The sequence below is a fragment of the Rhinolophus hipposideros genome, assembly GCF_964194185.1.
Source record: "Rhinolophus hipposideros genome assembly, chromosome: 23".
NCBI lineage: Eukaryota > Metazoa > Chordata > Mammalia > Chiroptera > Rhinolophidae > Rhinolophus > Rhinolophus hipposideros.
The window spans coordinates 28,594,148-28,613,168 of NC_138069.1; the positions used below are offsets into that span (position 1 = coordinate 28,594,148).

Sequence of the window (19,021 nt, forward strand, 5' to 3'; positions counted from 1 at the left end):
TTTATACATTAATTTCTCAGTCTGAATTCCTTTCCGTCTGAATCTTGTTTCTTCCACTCACCTCTCCCCCCTTCCTCATCCAAAGCCTCCCCTCCTTACTCCTACAAGACAGAGCTCCAAGCAGTACTCCCAAGAGAAGCTTTCTCTATCTCCCAGTCAGAATTTCTCTCTTCCCTCCTGCCTCCTCAGCGCTGTACTTTCCACTCTGTAAAATAAGTTTCTAATCTGCCTTGGATTTTGCTACTGGATGTTTTTTCACTGCCAGGGGGCAAGGATAGTGTATTTGCACCTACTCTCTACAATCCTTAACACAGGGCTTTACACATAGGTGCTTGACCAATACTTCCTGAAATCAACCTTGTAAAATGGAAACAGGTTAGCTCTCACTTAAAAGGCAGGAGATCCACCAACCAATGGAAGGATAAACAAATGTGGTAAATCTATGCAACGGAACACTGCATAGCAATAAAGAGGAAGGAAGTCATGACACATGCTATACCACATGGATAAAACTCACAAACAGTACACTAAGTGAAAGATACCATTCACAAAAGATCACATATTATACCATCTCTTTTATATGAAATATCCAGAACAGGCAAATCTAGAGAGGCAGAAAGCAGCCTAGTGGTTGCCTAGAGCTGTTAGGGATGGGGGAGAATGGGAGTGACTGCTTATATTAGTTTGCTAGGGGCTGCCTTAACAAAATACCACGGACTGAGTGGTTTAAAACCCATTTATTCTCTCCCAGTTTTGGAGGCTGGACGTCTATGGTCAAGGTGTTGACAGAGTCAGGCTCTCTCTGATGGCTCTAGGGAAAGGTCTGTCCAGGGCTCTCTCCTAGCTTCTGCTCGTTCCTCGGCTTGTGGCGGCATGATTGTAATCATCACATGGTGTTCTCCCTGTGTGCTTGTCTATGTCCACATTTCTCCTTTTGATAAGAACACCAGTCATGCTGGATCAGGGGCCACTTACTCCAGTATGATCTCATCTTAACTAATGACATCCACAATGACTCTTATTTCCAAATAAAGACACCCTGAGGTACTGTGGGTTTAGGACTTCAACATAGGAATTTGGGGTGGGGGTCACATTCAACCCATAACATTGCTAATGACTTCTTTTTGAAGTGATAAAATTGTTCAAAAATTAGAGTATGGTAGGATTGCACAACTATGTAAATATACTAAAAATATATCGACTTGTATGCTTTAAAGGGATGAGCTATATGGTTATGTAAGTTGTATCTCAATAAAGCTGCTCAAAGAAACAGGCAGAAGAGTTTGGGTTCAGAGAGTCTGCCCAAACTCAACACTCAATCCACTGATGAGACGGTGTGGAAACCAGTCCTCTCAACAAGGGTGACAAGATTAACTTATAGAGATGCCAAAGGCAATGGGACTTTACCTATCCACGTAAATTCCCTTTGACCCAGTGATTCCTGTCTAAGAGGTGATCCTCTAAAAGTACCATCCAAAGAATACAGGGGTAAATGCCTAACCACTATGCTGTACACCGGAAACTAATATAAAATAACATTGAGTGTCAACTCTAATTAAAAATATATACAGTCACAGGATGGAAAGTATGGAGCACAGGAAATATAGTCAATGGTATTGTAATAACTATGTATAGTGTCAGAATGGGTAGCAGACTTATTGGGGTTATCACTTTGTGAGGGGTGTAAATGTCTAATCATTATGTTGTTTTGTACACCTGAAACTAATAATAAAAAAAGTAACATCAGAAAACAAACAAAAAAAAATTTTTAATAAAAAATAAGGAATATAGGAAAAAAAGAACATTCACTCCTGCACTATTTGTAAAAATGAAGGGGAAAAAAGGAAATAGCTTGAATTCCATCAATATTGGGTGATTAAATTAATCATAGCATCTTAATTATCACTGAATCTGGATAACAGGTATATAGGGATTCATTATATTATTCTCTCTAATTCCATGTGCATTTGATAATGTTTTATTATAATAAATTTTAAAAGTTAATTGTGGCACACACATACAATGTAACATCCGATAAATTACATAGAAGAGTATCTATAATGTACTCTCATACAGCCTTTGGAGAGGAATCTATGGAGTGAGAGGTACAATTTGTCAAAATTTAAAACATTTTAAGCATATTTGTTATTTAACCTTTCAACACTACTTCTAGGTATCAATCCTATAGAAATACTTGCAAATGTGCTTAAAGATTATGCATAAGCCTATTATTGCAGCATTATTTGTAATAGCAAGAAATTGGAAATCTAACTGTCCATTAATAGAGAGAGTAATAAATTTTGGTCTATCCTTTCAATGGAATCCTATGTCACCATTAAAAAGAATGAAACAGGTCTATAAATGTGCTAATGTGGAGAGATATTGAAGACAAATAATGAAAAAGCAAATTACAGTACAGTATATAAAGCACGATCTCATTTATTTTAAATTTCTATTATCTGTGCAATTTTTTTCTAGAATTTTATTATCCAAGTTTCCGAACATTCCAAAAGTTCTAGTATAAATTTTTAAGATGATGTAATACAGAATTGTACACCTGAAATCTATGTAATTTCACTAACAATTGTTACCCCAATACATTAAATAAATAAATAAATAAAATAAAACAAAAAAAAATGTTTTAAATTGTTTTTTCAAAAAATGATTTGGGATTGTCCATGCTATAGTTTCAAGTGAAAGAAAAGGTTATAAAATTGAGTATACCATACAACCCCATTTGGGTAAATATACACAGGGTTTAAAAAAACCTGTGTAACTATGTATGTTGGTGGCAAATGCTCACTCACTGGATACCAGCTATTGTTGAACAGTCTGATGGTAAAGGAATCCTCAAAGTCAAGAATCAATTCCTGACTTCCCCCAGTGCACAGCTGCCCTTCCCTCTGACAAGGGTCCATCTAAGGCCACCAGGGCAGCTGACAGCTTCCTCCCATTCATTTCACCCTGTGCTCCTGCTGAAGCGTAGCCAGGAGAAATAAGCTTGAGACAAAAGAAAACTGTGGACATCCTTCCTGGCTACACAGGCAGCCCTGGCTGTGGGTCCCTGGAAGAAGATAGAGCCGGAACCCGGTGAACAAATCCTGACCTCCTTATCGTACAGTTCAGGGCCTTGCCAAGGGAAGGGCTGGGCACTGAGTCTTCAGGCACAGAAAGGAGGTACAGTTTGGCTGACCAGAGAACCTTGCAAAGCTGTCCTCTTGAGATACAGTGAGGTCACACCGGACATGGCTGGAGAGCAGAAGTGAGCTTCCTCCCGGGGGGCAATGGGTTTTAAGGTCAAGTCTTCTTAATTACATATACATTTGGAAACCAACTCAGGGGAATTCCCTCTTTCTTCATTCTTAAATGTTTTTCTGACCCTACAAAATACAAATAATAGCGACTATTTATTGGGCTCTCACAGTATACTAGGTGTGATGTAAGTCCTTTAAGGGCATTACATCATCGAATTCACACAGCATCTGCTAGGTGGCCACTAGTATTAGGTCCATCCTGCGGATGAGGAAACTGAGACTAGCAAAGGCAAGGCAACTTGCCAAAGTGCCCATCATCAGTGGGTGCTAGGCAACAGGCTCTGAATCCAACCTGCCTGGATTACACCACTCCAAGACACTGAAATCCAAATTCTAACCAGGGCAGAGGGAAGGAAAAAGGAAAGGAAAGAGAGAGGGCAGAATAACGGAGAAGTAACACCAGTGCTAACTGAAGAAGAGCAAACTGAGCAAGGGCAGGGCATCCAAGAGGCAATATAAGGCCGTGGTCAAGAGGCTGGCTCTGCCCTTCCTGCCCAGGTAACCTTGAGCAAGTACCATGACTCCATGCCTCAGGGTCTAATTAGCCAAGTAGCGCTAATATAGGTACCTACACTTCATATGGCTGTTGTGACAATTCAGGTAGACGACCCACGTAGAGACTGCAGAACAGAGTCCGCTATAGAGGCATCGCCTACATGGTAGCCATTACTGTGATTGTTGACATCGTTATTAATATCTGACCACCATTCCTCAGTCAGAAGGACGGCAGACCTGGAACTTGGGAGATGCTAATAAACGACACCCATCCACACTATTTCTCAGGGTTCTCTTCTCACTTTCATACTTGAAGACGGTCACAAGGGCCCCATGCAATGCTTTGCATCACCGAGACACTTTAGAAAGCATTTGTTCTTGATTGTACATTAATGAAAGTTAGCAGGTATTGAAAACCTGCTTGTTGTGGGCCAGGCATTGTACTAAGCACATCACAGGACATTATCGCTAAACGGCACAAACTCTGTGTATTCGTTTCCCGTGGCTGCTGTGTAACAAATTACCACAGACTTGGTAGCCTGAAACGACAGAAAGTTATTCTCTCTCAGTTCTTGGAGGCCGGAAGAAGGAAATCAGTATTACTGGGTCAAAATCAAGGTGTCAGCAAGGCTGCTCTCCCCGTGGGAGATGACATTCCTTGCCTTTTCCAGCTTCCGGCAGCTGCCTGACTTGGGGCTTTATCACGCCAATCTCTGCCTCTGAGGTCACACTGCCTTCTCCTCGTCTACCTACGAGCAAACCTCCCTCTGCCTCCCTCTTACAAATATACTTGGGATTGCATTTAGAGCCCACCCAGATAATCCAGGCTAATCTCTCCGTGTCAGGATCCTTAATTTAGTCACACTGACAAAGACTCTTTTGCCATGTAAGGCAGCACGGCCTCACATTCCAGGGATTAGAATGTGGACATCTTGGGGCAGTTGGAGGGGGGGCATTTTTCAGCCCACCCCACCCTGTAATGAAGGCATTAATGTGTATGATCGACAGGCGGTAGAATACAGTAAGAGGCAGGTAGCCCTGAGTTTGGCTCTTGGCTCTGCCTGACATCGGGTAAATTACTTGAATTCCTCACCCGTAAGGTTTTCTCATTTATAAAAGGTGAATAACAATAATGTCGCCTTCAAAAGGCTGCCGTGAGGATTATATATGACAGTTATGCGAAGTGCCTCACACAGTGACTGGCTCTCAGCAAATACTCACGAAGGAGTATTATTGTGAACAGAGACGAAGAAATAACATTCAGAAGGCAGAGGACTTGCTGAAGGCCACATATCCAGGAAGTGCCATTGCCTGGAAATGAATGTGGGTCTCTCTACACCAAAGCCCAAGCCTGTCCTGCTTTCTGGATTGTGGTGTTTCGGACTTCTGTACTCCCTACCCTAAAGAGTCAGCATGCCTAGGTTATTTCACTTCCGGATGCTCCTTGGTCCTCTCTTCCTTCATCCTTTCAGAGCACCACTCCTAATTACTGAGACTGAGTTATGCAGTGGACCCTAAGACAGCCATATCGTGTTTCCAATGATTTAGAAAGAATGGAGACCCTGTTTGTGCAGGGGTAGGGCTGAGAATTTGGCTTATACAAAGATCCCACCAGATTGGCTACTGATCCATTTGGTCTGCCACTCCAGGGGTTCTGGACATCATGAGAATTGTAAACGAGACCGGTCTCAGTCTAAAAAGTTCCCACTGCAAACTCCATCTCAAACAGGACCACGAAGTCTCTCGGGGGCAAGGTGTGGACCGAGCACTGCACTTGGAATTTAAATTCTCTTATGTGCTCAGTGCCTCAGAGTCAGCACAGCAGGGTTAATTTAGTTCTTGATACTTCAAAAAAAAATTTCAAACACTCAACAGGCAGTTCTCATCGAATTCTGGTGTCCCCACCCATCCATCCAACCGTTTCCTTGGCGGCACCGGTCTCCTTAGGTTATACAATCTCAGCTGCGGGGAATGGAGAGCCCAGCTGCGTGCCGAGTTTGGAAAAACATTTTGAATACTTCAGATCTGCCAAGTACTTGGTTAAAGAATGATATCCTCTAATTTCTTAAGCCATGTGTATTTTAAGTGAAATGTAATCCATATGTCTGCGACTCATTTAAATGCAACTCAGTGAAGCACGGTTTCCAAAACGCATTGGGATATCATCTTAAGCCTTTCTTAGGCTTCCCTTTGATCCAGGACATTGAATCTTGCCAACAACAAATGAAGCTCCCAACAACTAGAGAGAGACAAAGAGTTGTCCTTTTTCCTCGATAAGACATTAAAGTATACTCCTAATGCAAGAAGAAGCTGGGAAGGTGGGGGTGGGGGAGGGCACCATGGCCTGGGCAGTATGCAGGGTTTTGCTCTGAATTAGCTACATATTTCTACCAGGCCTCTTTGGAAGGGAAGTGAAGCAGTGAGAGGTGGAAACTAATCCTTCCTGTCTAGTGCTGGAAAACTTCTTCCCTGCCTGCTAGTTCTTCCCTTCTTGGGTCCTCCAGTACTGTACAACTCAAACAGGGTTGAGGGAAAAAGGAGGAAATTAGGGAGCTAAATCACTCCGTTATAGAGAATGACTGTTAATTTTTCAGGTTGTAGCTTGATTTCCAGACTAACAAAAGCAGTCTCCTTCCCTATGTCATCTCTGAGGGGCTGATACAAAAATCAGAGATACGATGAGCGATTAAAGCCAGAAGCAATAGTGGGTACTACAGTCAGTAGGCCTCGAAAAGCCCAAATTCTGCCCTGACAAGTACTGCTCTTCATGAGGTCTGGAAGTAGAGGTAGATATATACACACAAGAAAATAACTATCCATTCCTACTACCTTGACTTGCGCAAACAGGATCTTGCTATAGCCAGGGCTGGAGCACAATGAAAGGGGTGAGATCAAAGGACATCGGTCCCTTTTCCAAGCCAAAACCTAAATCTGATCATCATTCGGACTCAAGAAAGGAGAGGATGGTGTAGAGACGAGAGATCCAGGATGTGCTTTTAGAGCCCAGCAGAGAGAAGCCTACGGCCAAAGGTCCTCTGGGCACAGTTCCCACTGATTGAGATGTTCCTTTGCTTTTGAAGGTGACCTTGTAATGTAGTGATCCTGCCCTCTAGTAATGCAGCCCAATGTGCATCGTGCAAGCTGGTTCAACAGTTCCGTATGCCCTCCTCCTGGGGGAAAAATGGAGAAAGGAGAAGGGAAGAGAGCCAGGGCCTACATCTCCCCAGAGGCCTACAGCTCAGGGAAGGTTCCATTTGATTTCAGCAAACAAGTTTTTGTCCAATATGGTTTCCGGATTGGCGAGGCAGTCCTCACAGCATGGGGGAAATTACATGGAGAACAAATATTATGGATATATGCCTCAAAATTGTAGGTTAAAATAGCAGTCCATAATTTCCTCTCTGTAATTTCCCTTCTCGTGTTTCTGTTGCCTAAACGGTGGGTCCCGAGCTACTAGCAGTTCATCCTCAACTTCAAGGTCCATGGTTTTGGGAGCAATTTGCATTTATCCTACTGCTCCCTATTTCCAGGGATGTTTCCACAATTAGAAAGAAATTCTCTGAGGCAGGGACTTGTTTTCCATTTTTCCACGTACACGGTATCCTTTAAATAGGGTATCCTTTAAATAGGTCATGAGGGAGAAGCTCTGAGAGCCTAACTGGGACAAAATCCCCATTTGACACAAGAGAAAGTTGAGGCCCAGGAGGGCCAAATGACTTTTTGACCAATTCCACATGACTGTCTCTGAACTCAATAATCTCTACACTGTACCACACTGCCCCAACCACAAGCAAGGTTCTCTTCACAGCTCTGCACCAACATTTGCAAAGTATATGTGTATGTGAATAAATATAAAACAATGTAATATGTGCTTTATTATAGCAGAGTGCTACCTTCATGACATACAGCTGAGTCTGAGAAAACAAATGTGGAACAACACGCATAGTGTAATCTGGAACAACACGCATAGTGTAATCTCATTTCCTGCTCCTCCCTCCCCAACAAAAATAGCAGCGGGTATGTATACATCTGTGAGATGGGGCTTGGTTTTACTACATATTTTACAATGAGCAGGTATTGCCTTTGCAATTACATAACTACAAGCAAGAAATAATAGGAGCTGCCATTTACTGAGTATGGAATACAAACCAGGCACTACACTGGGCCCTGTACACGCACCATCCCATTTCATCCTCCCAGTGTGGGATTCTCATACACCCCAGGTAGGGAAACTGAGGCCCAAAGAGGCCATCCAGCTAGTAAGTGGGAGAGCCAGAATCTGAACCCAGGACTATCTGACATGAAAGCTGTACGCAGATAACCCCTACAACGCACGTGTACTCAGCAGAGAAAAGGGTGTGTGTCTCCCATGGGATTGTCATCCGTTCATTCTGAGTTGCTTCACAGCATACAAAGGCTGCTGGCTGCCCAGCTCTTGAGCTAAGGCATCTTGGGGTATCTGCAGCCTGAGCGGAGGGCCTCCCTCTCCTGGCCCATCCCCCATACCCCTCCATCCTCACCATTTCTGGCCATCTCTCCATGTGTGAATTCCATTAAAGGTCTGTTCACTGCTATTTTGGGCCATGCATTAGCACGTGCACTTTGATTTGATGGGAGAAGGCCAGACACCTCAGGATGATGAAAACGAAATTAGAAATGTCCTGTCTTTCCCCTCAGAGTCCCAGAAGCCCACAGCTCCTGGGGGCAGGGGGAAGAATCTGAGAATCCAGTGTATGGGGAAATGTAGGAGGGGAAGTGAAAACGTTTCTAATCTATTAGGTCCTTTGAATTTGGCTGTTTCTTCTTCTCGGATTTGCCGTCTCCTAGCCGTCCACATGGCTCATTTCTTCACCTTCTTCCAGTCTCGACTAAAATATCAATTCACCACCAAGGCCTTAACAGCAACTCCCCCCCCACCCCTGCTCTCCTGAGTGGCTATGTTCCTTTGTTTCCTCCATAGTACTTGTTATAGGACAGATTACACATTCACTTGTTTATTTGTTTACTCTTCCCACCACTACAATATAAGCTCCACAGGGCAGAACTGTTTTATTCACAGCCGTATCCCCAGTCCTGACACTGGTGCGTGGAATACTGTAGATGTACAGCAGATGAAAAAAAAATGAATGAATCAATCAAGGAACTTAAGAACCAGAGCCTGAGGAGTCACTGAGCACAGGGCCTAGTTTCCCCTCAAATATCACAGGATTATAAAAACTTTAACAGAAATTTGAAAAATCAGAAAAGCATCATTCCCGCCCCTCCGAGATTTTTTTTTTTTTTTTGTATCCGGACTCGCACGCACCATGAATGAGAAGGGTTTGGGAAATAAACACACTAGGAAGTCGTGTGCAGTTGGAGTTCCGCTTGCTAACACATGTTCAAAAACAAAAAGCCCAATTTAGACGAAAATAGCAGGAAGCCATTCCCCAGGAGTACCTGATGAGGTCATCGTGCTTGGCGCTGCTGTTTCCATTTTTGTCAAGTCTCCCGCCTCCTGCCAGCTCAAGGAGGCCAGGAACCACGTCCAGCCCCCCACTGCTCAATGGAAAGCAGAAAGCTGCTGAGAGCAGCAGACAATACAACCAAATCCACGGGTTCTCTTTGACTCCAGAACCACGCCAAGAACAGAAATGATCCTAGTCTCACCTCTCTCATTTACCTGCTGTGTGACCTTAGACAAGTACCTATCCCTCTCTGAGTCAAAGTTTCTGCATCCACACATATGTCCATTGCACTCAGTGTTTCTAATGTGTCTTCCCACTATAACTTCCTATGACCGCTAGCAAAGGTTCCAAAACAGGAGGGAAGAATGAGTGCTAGATCCCTTCTTGGCCAGTCCAATGCCTAAGGATTTGTCCATGACAGCAACCCCTCCCTGTAGACTGCCCAGAGGAAGCTGAAGAGTCAAATGCTCCACTGGGGGGCGAAATCAGACATAATAGACTGAGATGGCAATAGGCAACGTTTAGATTTAGAACCACAGGGCTGGGGCCATGAGAAACTAAAGCCGACCCCTCAGAGAGAGTGTCAGGAACAGAGAGAGCCTCTAACAGTCTTTTCCTGCAGGACAAAAGGAAGACAATGTGAGAAATCCTAGGCAGGCAGAGCCTGCACCCTCTGAGGAGACAGCCAGCCAGGTCTGTTCCAAGGAAATGCGAAAAAAAGAACACATTCTTGGGCTGGTTTGAGTCTCAAGAGACAAATAGCAAAAAGGAGTGAGATGCCCATCTTTCTGGAGGCAGAGGAAAGACATGAATGTAGCCACATTACCACACATGACGAAGTCCACACTTCTGACTCCACTCACCCTCCTTCAGAGGGCCCAAATTTGGAATAATTGATATTCTCGCTTCCCACCCAAGCTTAGCAGCCTTTCCCATCCTTTTGGATATGGAAAGGGATGGAAAGGGATATCCATCCCTTATCTTAGCAGTGATGTGTCTGATGGCTCCTCTGCTTCCAGCGGACGCTAGAGACTGTCAAGAGGAGAGGGGCAATTATCCGAACCATGCAGACTTATCTGCAAGGTCTGCGCAGCAAAATTAAACGGGACTGTCAGTGGGGAAATACCAAAGGCCTTTAGTGTCTCCTGGCCAAGGAAGAAGATCTCTCCAGTGGCCAAGCAGATTGGGGCTGGCCCAAGAACAAGCAACAGACACAGCCATGCATCACGTCTGTTCACCTGCTCAATAACATGAATCAAGATACAACTGTGCTGGATGGCAAATCAATGTGGAAATATTTCTGAGTCAGGCCGCCACCCAAGATGAATGAGGTTAGGAAGACTGAAGAACCAGCTCGATGAAGCCAGGAGACTGCTGACCATGCCCTTATTGGCAGAATCTCAGATTTAGCTGACCCAGAACAGATGCAGCAGCCAGGGTTTGAGGCGCCAAATCCCAGAACACTCCCCCTTGACTCTCCTCTCTGCTGTTTTGCTCTAACCTCCTTCACTTCCTGCCATGCCCTGGACTGCAGCGAGTAAGACAGCTGCCGGAGCCCTCCAGTACATCCCTCCCTCGCCTCTCTGAGAGAGAGAGAGAGAGAGAGAGAGACAGAGAGAGAGAGAGAGGGGGGGGGGGGAGGGAGGGAGGGAGGGAGGGAGGGAGGGAGGGAGGGAGGGAGGGAGGGAGGAAGGATGCTAAGAAGCCCCGGAAATACGGCCTGAGGAAATTCAAGGAAGACGTTAAACAGTCCAGTAATTCCACAGCAACTCAAAAGATTGTGGATATGCTGTCTTTCCAAGAGGTTCCCCACAAAGAAACCAAGTATTGAGCGCTTGAGTCACTTCACTAACTGCTTCCTTCCAGAACAGCGGCACCTGCATCCGGCATTGACATGGAAGTAAACTGTTTCATTTCAGACAAAGGAGGAGTCCACTTACTCATTCTTCTCCAGGTCCAGGATCAGTTGTTGTCCCTCAGCCATTACCCTGAGCTCAGCTTTGAGTGGATGCTAAAAGCAACAACAAAAGAATGTCAGTTCCTGAAAGCAGGCTGGAGGCTCCCAGGAACAGACAGAGGATCTAGCACACTGACATTGAGCCTCCGGAAGTGAATGAGAAAGCGTCAGTTGCATTTCCAGCCCAAACATAAAATAGCTTGAATCCCAGAAGGACCCAATTCCCCTCCCCCATCTGCCTTCTTCTCCTAAAAGACAAAGGAACGAAAGCCCAAGCTGAAGGGCGGTGTTAAGTGCTCGTATGCAGGTCTGGTCAAGGGAAATGCTGGAAAACATCTTCAACAGCAAACGTTGTGGGTAGTCAGATCTGGATTCAAGTGCTGACTCTGAAACTGAAGGGATGTGAACTCGGTTATGCTACTGAACCTTCCTACAGCTCAGTTTACTCATTTATAAAACAGAGATAATAATAGTTAACCTCATGGGGCTCTTGTAAAGGTTAAGTGACACAGTGAATGCCAAAAATGTATCTGGCATATAGGAAGCCCCCAGTACATGCTGTCTGTTATCTAAAATACCAGGGAAAGCCTCTTCACAGTGGGTTCTTATTTATATTATTTTGTTTTGGCTCTCGGTTTGGATATCCCCAATCATCTCAAAGGAGATAACTAGGAGCACTTCAAACTAAGGTTTTATAGGTCCAAAAGAAAATACATTTTACATACAAGAGAAAATTTGCTGATGCCCCAAGTTGCTATGCAACCAGCATAGATCATTTAAGATATCATACAAATGGCCGATAAGCATCAACTTCACTGGTACCTGCCCCTTCTCTCTCATTTTTTAAAAAAGATACCTTAAAAAAACACCAAGTGACAAAGATTTTTTTAACCATAAATCACAGTGCAGTGGAGCATACTGTAAAATGGGCAATCTCAGACCCTACCAGTGAGAATTTAAATTGATACCAACTCACTGGAAAATAATTTGACAGTATGGACTAAGACTTTTAAGGTGTTTAGACCGTCTCACCCAGTAATATAAGACTCTATCTGAAAGGAACAAATGGAAGTACGGGCAAAGGTTTAAAAACAAGGCTGCTCATTACTTATCATACTGAGTAATAAAATATAACCTAAATCTCCAAAATAGGAGACTCGTTAAATGATCCATCCATCCACATGACAAAACACTAGACAGTCATCAAAAACAATGGCTTTAAATAATTTCTAAATTATCAAGAAAGTATACATGATAATTATTGAGCACAAAAACTCAAAATACAACACTGTATGTTTTATTTAAATATACTTTTGTAAAGGGAAAAAGTACAGTGAAAAAAACCCTAAATAAGTTACCATAGTTACCTCTAGGCAGTGGGATCATTAGTTAATTTTCTTTTCTTTTATGCAACTTTCCATATTTTTATAATTGCTTAAGAAAGTGCTTTTTAAAAACCTCTTTTTACCTTATTATTTTGGAAAATTTCAAAGACATTAAAAATCCAAGTCATAAGAAACTTCATGCTTCAACAATTCAACTTAGGGCAGTTAAACTACGTGGTTTTGAAGGAAGACATTATTTATTTAAAACAAGGTATTTACATATTTAAACCTATTTAAATATTTAAAATAGCATCAATATTGGGGGATATTTTAAACATGTGCCTTGTAAACTGATACCAAGAAACTATAAACTCCTGAAGTCTCTTTCAATCCACAGAAGCTCTTGCTAGAGTGGAATTTCTGCCCCTTTTAAGGTGGACCTGAAAACTTAGTCTTGTGTCTGAGGAAGTGGATCGCCTGCTTTGCCACCTCTGGCTGGGAGCCGCCTCTTCTAAGCAGACCTGAGCCTTTCAGGACTCTGATGAGATCTGAACTTTCTGATCCAGGATTCTTGAGCAACCCTATTTTTTGTTTTGTTTTGTTGCTAGTTTATCCTATTGACTTCTCTTAAGAAGGGGCATTTCAAAACCATGGGGAGAGGAAGCTGGGTGAATGTTTGCCCAATAACTTTCACTAAGGGATTCACTTCTCCGTTTCTGTTGCCGTAACTCAGCCCTGCCAACACCTATTCTGACTGCTGGTTCTTTGCCACTTTACTCTGGGGGGTTCTGGAGCAAGGGCCCTGCCCAATCACGTTAGGCTTCAGGGGCACAGTCCCAAGTGGGCATTCAATTTTGGAAACAATGTAAAGCCTTTATCTAGACTCTTGTTTTTTTGTGTTTTGTTGTTTTTTTTGTGTGTGTGTCCATGGATATCCAGTTGTTCCACCACCATTTTTGGAAAGGACAAGCTTTGCTCCATTGTATTATACAGAGCTGTAGCTATTCTCTTATCCAAGAAGTAGGTGGCCATGTGACAGCCCACGCAAAAAAGGGAAGTTGACACAAATCAAAGCACTGTCACCTCTCCCTCAAAGAGACAAAAGCTGCAACATGATTACAGATATTTATTTTTAAGTGAGTCATCTAAATATATTTCTTTCTGGTCTGGAAGATGCTCAGACACTGATATTTAAAAAATAGTGTTCCTTGTTTCTAGGGGACATTTCAAGCAAAACAATGAAACAGCACTGCAAGGATCTAAGCAGCTTCCGTGTCCAGCTTTACTCAGCTTTTCTCTTGCAACTCCACTCTGCTAGGAAGGGACATCACCTTTCTAGGGAGCTGACCACTGTTTATATTTCTCCCAGAGAAGGGTTAAAATTCCTTTCGCTTTAGGGCTACATTAAATAGATCTCCAGTTCCACAGGGTATTGGAAACCTGTCCTGTATATTGCATTCTTGTTAAGCTCTAGTACAATATTTAGTATACAGTGAGTGTTCAATTGATGTTTTATGAATAAATTATGTAAATGAGAATAAGAGGCCTGAGTGAGATTCATTTCTCCTCTCTCTCTCCTTCTCCTCTCCTCTCCTCCTCTCTCTCTCTCTCTCTCTCTCTCTCTCTCTCTCTCTCTCTCTCTCTGACATTCATTCATTTTTTTCATTCAACAAATACATATGGTGCCAGGCACTGTGCTAACTACTAGTACAAAATAAAATGACCCAGATTCTGGGCAGACAATGGCTGGGAAACAAAGACAGGATCTGGGGCTCGACTTTGTTTTTCAGGCCCTTCCTGAGGATGCCCGGTATCCCACATCTGGAAGAAACAGAGAGGCCTCTACAAAGAGTATCAGAGCCATTCCTCAGCAATAATGGATAGGTGGGACTATTTAAGATCTCAATTTTTAAAAATAACCTGCTCTAGGATGGCCATCCATTAATTTGTCTAGACTTTTCCTGAGGCTATTTACAGCTTTTCCTACTTTTTGATGAAATGAATTTCATTCATTTATCGTATTTAGGATAAAACATTCCTTGCTTTCATTTGTCCTAGAATTTTTGGAGATGTCTGTGTTATTCTAGCCATAACTTTAAGGATTCCAGGCATTTTCCCTGTTTAACCTCTCTAAGATTCAAAAGCCACAAAGTCTGACATCTTTACTGACACAGCCCTCTCCCCTCTCCTACTATAATCTTGCTCTTATATGTTGCCCAATAAATCACTGACCAGTTGAACCCAAAGGGATCTTATTCACTGCCCCGCCCCCACTTCCCAGCCCTCTTCCTTCTTATTCCTCTAAGCCCTATTCTATAAATGAGGAAACTGAAGCTCAGAAAGTGGAAGGTCCCATAGCTTGTATTAGCACACAACAATCACATCTTCCTTCTAGCTCTTCCAAGTTTCACTCGAGCTATGAAAACCAGAAGCACAAAGATTACCCTAGATGCAGAAGTCCTCTCTACCAGCACAGGGTACTGTTTACTGTCTTATTCCTGATTCCCCTGATAAGGCCGGTGCAGTTTGCTGGTGTTGTGACCCAGGAAGCCTATTGGATTTTAAGATATATCCTCTAGTACTAGGTCCCTACCTGGCCTCTTATTTAAAAAGTAGTTTGGATTATCATTTTCTCTCCAAGTATATTATCTCATCAATAAAGTAAAGCATGTATTACGCAGAGCAAAAATAACAATGACAATATTTAATCAATTCCAATTGAGAGTCGGGGTTTCAGTGACACATATTTGAACTTAGCTTATGTCAGCATTAACGTGGATTTTCATTTCCTCAACTAACAGCATTTGGAAGTAAGTATTCTAGAAGTTTGACCCACAATGAAGGAAAGCCCATCTGAGATTCCAAAAATGACACGCAGAGAGCATAGAGTGGGTCAGAAACAATTAACGGTGAGGAGAGGGCCTCAAGGAAAGCTGAGAGGGTGGCCCCAAGCTTCACAGAATGGAGTCGTCAACTCCTGCCTCTGAAAACGAGAGCTTTTGGTCTTACCTTTTCTCTCATGAGGCCTTCTGCCGTCTTCCACTGAGGTATTATCAGTTCATACTGTAGCTGGGGGCTGCCTTCCACACTTCCTCCTGTCAATACAGGACACACAACCATTAGAACCCCAGATCTCTGTCCCCTAGCTAAGCCAGGCATGCACTGCCAACTGGGAAGAACGCCATGTTGGGTCATTAGAAGACCTGCTGGATTCCAGGGTCTCAACACTTACCATGGGTCAGGCACTCTGCAACACAGGGCTAACAAGGTCTCTGCATGCCTCACAAAGTTTATTCAAGAAGTGGGAGATGTACCTTCTGGAGGTGGGAGATGGACGATACATAAATATTCTCCAATGATACAACAGGGTCATGGATTAAGGAGACTCTGAAGAGGGGGAAGCCTATTTTAGACAGGATGATCTGCAGAGATGTCTTTTAATTGAGACCTGAGGGACCAGAAAACGGCAGCCAAGCAAAGATCTGGAAGAAGAGTACACAGGGAGAGGAATGGGCAAGCGCTATGGCCCTGCCTTAACAGAAGGAGACTTAGCCTGCTTAAGGGCGCAGAAGGTAGAGGTAAATAGAGCCTAGTAAACGAGGGGAGAAGTAGGTAGGAGACGGGGTCAGCAAGACAGCCAGCCATGGGTCTGATATTACAGAGGTCATGGCAAGTGTCTGGATTTTATTATAAATAGACTTGGAAGGCACTGGCGGGTTTAAACACAGAGCAATATGATCCGTATTCAGTTTTTAAAAGATCACCCAGCCTGCTGGGTGGTGATAGGGGTTGGGATGAAGGAGAGGGGCAGGAGTGAGTAGAAACAGGAAGGCAAAGCTTTCAGGAGCCCTGGTGAGAGATGATAGCGGCTCAGACTAGAATGATATCAGTGGAGAGGAATGAAGCGGTTGGATTCTGGTATTTTCTGGAAGCCAAGCCCATGGGCATTATTCCCATTGTGCTTCAGTTTTCTCATCTGGAAAATGAAGACAATAATTCCTACCTGCCCATCTCATAGCATTACTGGTGGAGTCACTTTGATATTGCTTCCCAACGCACAAAGCATTATTGCATGAACCTGAGCTTCCTAACGGCAAGTCTGCATTTGGATAGCACTCTACTTTCCAAATCAATCCCACCTCCCCATTCTCCTTCATCCTGATGACAACCCTGGGAGGGAGGTAGCAGAATTCTATTTTGCAAGAAAGGCAAATTGAAACTTGTTCGAGGAGAGACTTGTCCTGGGCAGTGGAGACCTCAAACACTGGTTGCAGACAATCTTAATAAAGTGGTCATTTCCCAAAAACTTGGCAAATTAGTCTCCATAAGAATAGTCCAAAATCTATAAGACTCCTGGGGATGGGAGTGAGGACTCCAAGATCTACTCTGTCTAAACCAACCACATCAATCATATAGGATATAATGAATGATAGAAAAGATGGCCATAGCTGTTCTGATAAAGTTGACGGGATTATGAGTGATGAAGTTTCCTTTCAGATTACTGATATATTCTCAATCGAAATATATCTTAAAAACAATCACATTAGACTAGCATTAGTTTCATCATATTGGTAACAATCAGCAGCAATGCATTCATTTATTCATTACATGTTTTCTGAGTACTTAACTATGTCCCAAGCACCATGGTAGGTGCTTGATATATGCATGGTGGCTCTGATAAGTCTAGATTCTTTGCAACAGTAAAGGAATTACACGACAGCCAATGGAATATTTAAAGGAATGAAATGATCCTTATGATGGAAGGGTACTGAAAGCGAGCTTAAAGGCTCAATAATGGAGGAACGCAGTATATCTTAAGAAAAATTGCTCAAAACTTGGAAATAAGGCAAAGAGCAAGCAGGATGTCCTTTCAATGTCACATTGTAGCATTGTTTGACAGGCCATCCCATAGATCACTGAATTATCTAGGGGAATGTACCTTTGTCTGACTTTTTGTATTTACTATTAATTAAAAAACTATACTCCATTATGCATAGATTTCTGTCCAGCAGAGATGGAAATGACTTCAGTACAGTAGAAAGATAAGTAAGAATTACGGTTGTTTGGCCCCATGGGGCACTGACCACTTTTGTATCTGTCCCAGCACATGATTTCAACATTCTTTCTCCAATGTCTGTATCACCCCTGTTCCTCTAATGCTTTGAACCAGACTTACCATTCCATTCACTGCCTCCTTAATGAATTGAACAAATCTTTATCACCCATTCATCCTATATTTATATGAGAGTCATGTTTTTAACTTTTTGAAAATCATACTTCTGCGATTTCTTGATGGAATTTATAGTCGTTAAAATCATGTTTTTGGAGAATTTAACGATGTGAGAAATGTTCATTATGTGAAGTAGAGAATGCAAGACACAAAACTGTACATATGGTATGGTTCCAATTTTATCAGTATGTATTTATAGGAACACACACACAAAGACTGGAGAAAAGACGAGAGACTAGAAAAGCAGCGGAAAGAGAAGCTAAAAGCAGAAAAACAGAGGAAAGAGAGAGGGCGGCTGTTTTCTGCCTGCTCAGGACCTCCACCACCTCCCAGGGCGCACGACGTGGGAACAAAGCCAGAAATCCCAGGCTGGGGGTCTGCGGGGGCGCAGCCCCGCGGAGTTGCGGGGAGGCAACTCCCAGGTCCCCCAGCCACCTAGCCCACCAGCGTCCATCCCCACCCCAGCCCTCCCGCGCCCTGCCACTTACTTCTGGTCCATCCCGGCAGGGCGAGCGCCAGCAGGCACAGCCGGGCAGCGCCCACGCCCCCGGGCATGGTGGCAGCGGCCACTTGCGCGCTCCGCGCTCACAAGCACACAGCCATGCCAGCCTCCCAGCCAGGCGGCAACGCGTCTGGAACCCACTGCTCGCCCAGCGCCTCCCAGCCCGGCTCCCAGCCATCGGCTGCGACGCTCCGCCCTCAGCTCCGCAGGGCTCCGCCACAGGGTGGAGGAGGGGACAGGACCAACCGCCGGGAGGGGGCGGGAGGGACCGCCAGGGGAGGAGCCGGAGGGACCCCTGGGGAGCCAGCCTGGCTCAGGTGACGCGGACCAGCCGAGGGGCAGGGATTCACTCACGGTGGGCGCGGCCTGGGGAGGGTCTTGGGCCGGGCTTCCAGGAGTTAAACTGGACCCCTTTCAGCACAGCAGCCAGTTTCCTCTGTCCCGCACTCTGCTGGACGCCTTGGGTGACACTCAGAGGCTACGCACCCAGCACCGTTCCCCAGAGACCGCCACTCTCGGAGGCAGGCTCTGAAAGAGTTAACCGAACCACCAGGCACAAAGAACTAAGTGCTAAATGGAGTTGTTTTCTTTTCTTAGCAGGACACAAATCAAGGAGCAATTCCTTCTGACTGGAAGGAGGGGGGTGTGGTGAAGAGAGGATTCCCAGAGGAGAAGATATCTGAACTAAGGAGGAGGATTGGAGCACCAGGCAGAAAAAAATGTCCTAGACAAACGTACTAGGGCGGAAAAG

At 44.1% G+C, this 19,021-nt stretch overlaps 1 protein-coding gene across 2 annotated transcripts in view; it reads right to left on the reverse strand.

Annotated features, from left to right (window-relative positions):
• The window catches only part of ADAM19 (ADAM metallopeptidase domain 19), a 77,726-nt gene extending 59,257 nt beyond the window's left edge, over window positions 1–18,469 (reverse strand). For both annotated transcript variants that reach the window (XM_081036009.1, XM_081036008.1), the window contains exons 1-3: window positions 18,257–18,469; window positions 15,548–15,633; window positions 11,197–11,267 (exon numbers count right to left, since the gene is read on the reverse strand). In XM_081036009.1, the coding sequence (XP_080892135.1) occupies window positions 11,197–11,267; window positions 15,548–15,633; window positions 18,257–18,323 (224 nt within the window). In that variant the 5' untranslated portion in view covers window positions 18,324–18,469. The remainder of the gene's footprint in view (window positions 1–11,196; window positions 11,268–15,547; window positions 15,634–18,256) is intronic.
• Between the last annotated feature and the right edge of the window lie 552 nt (window positions 18,470–19,021).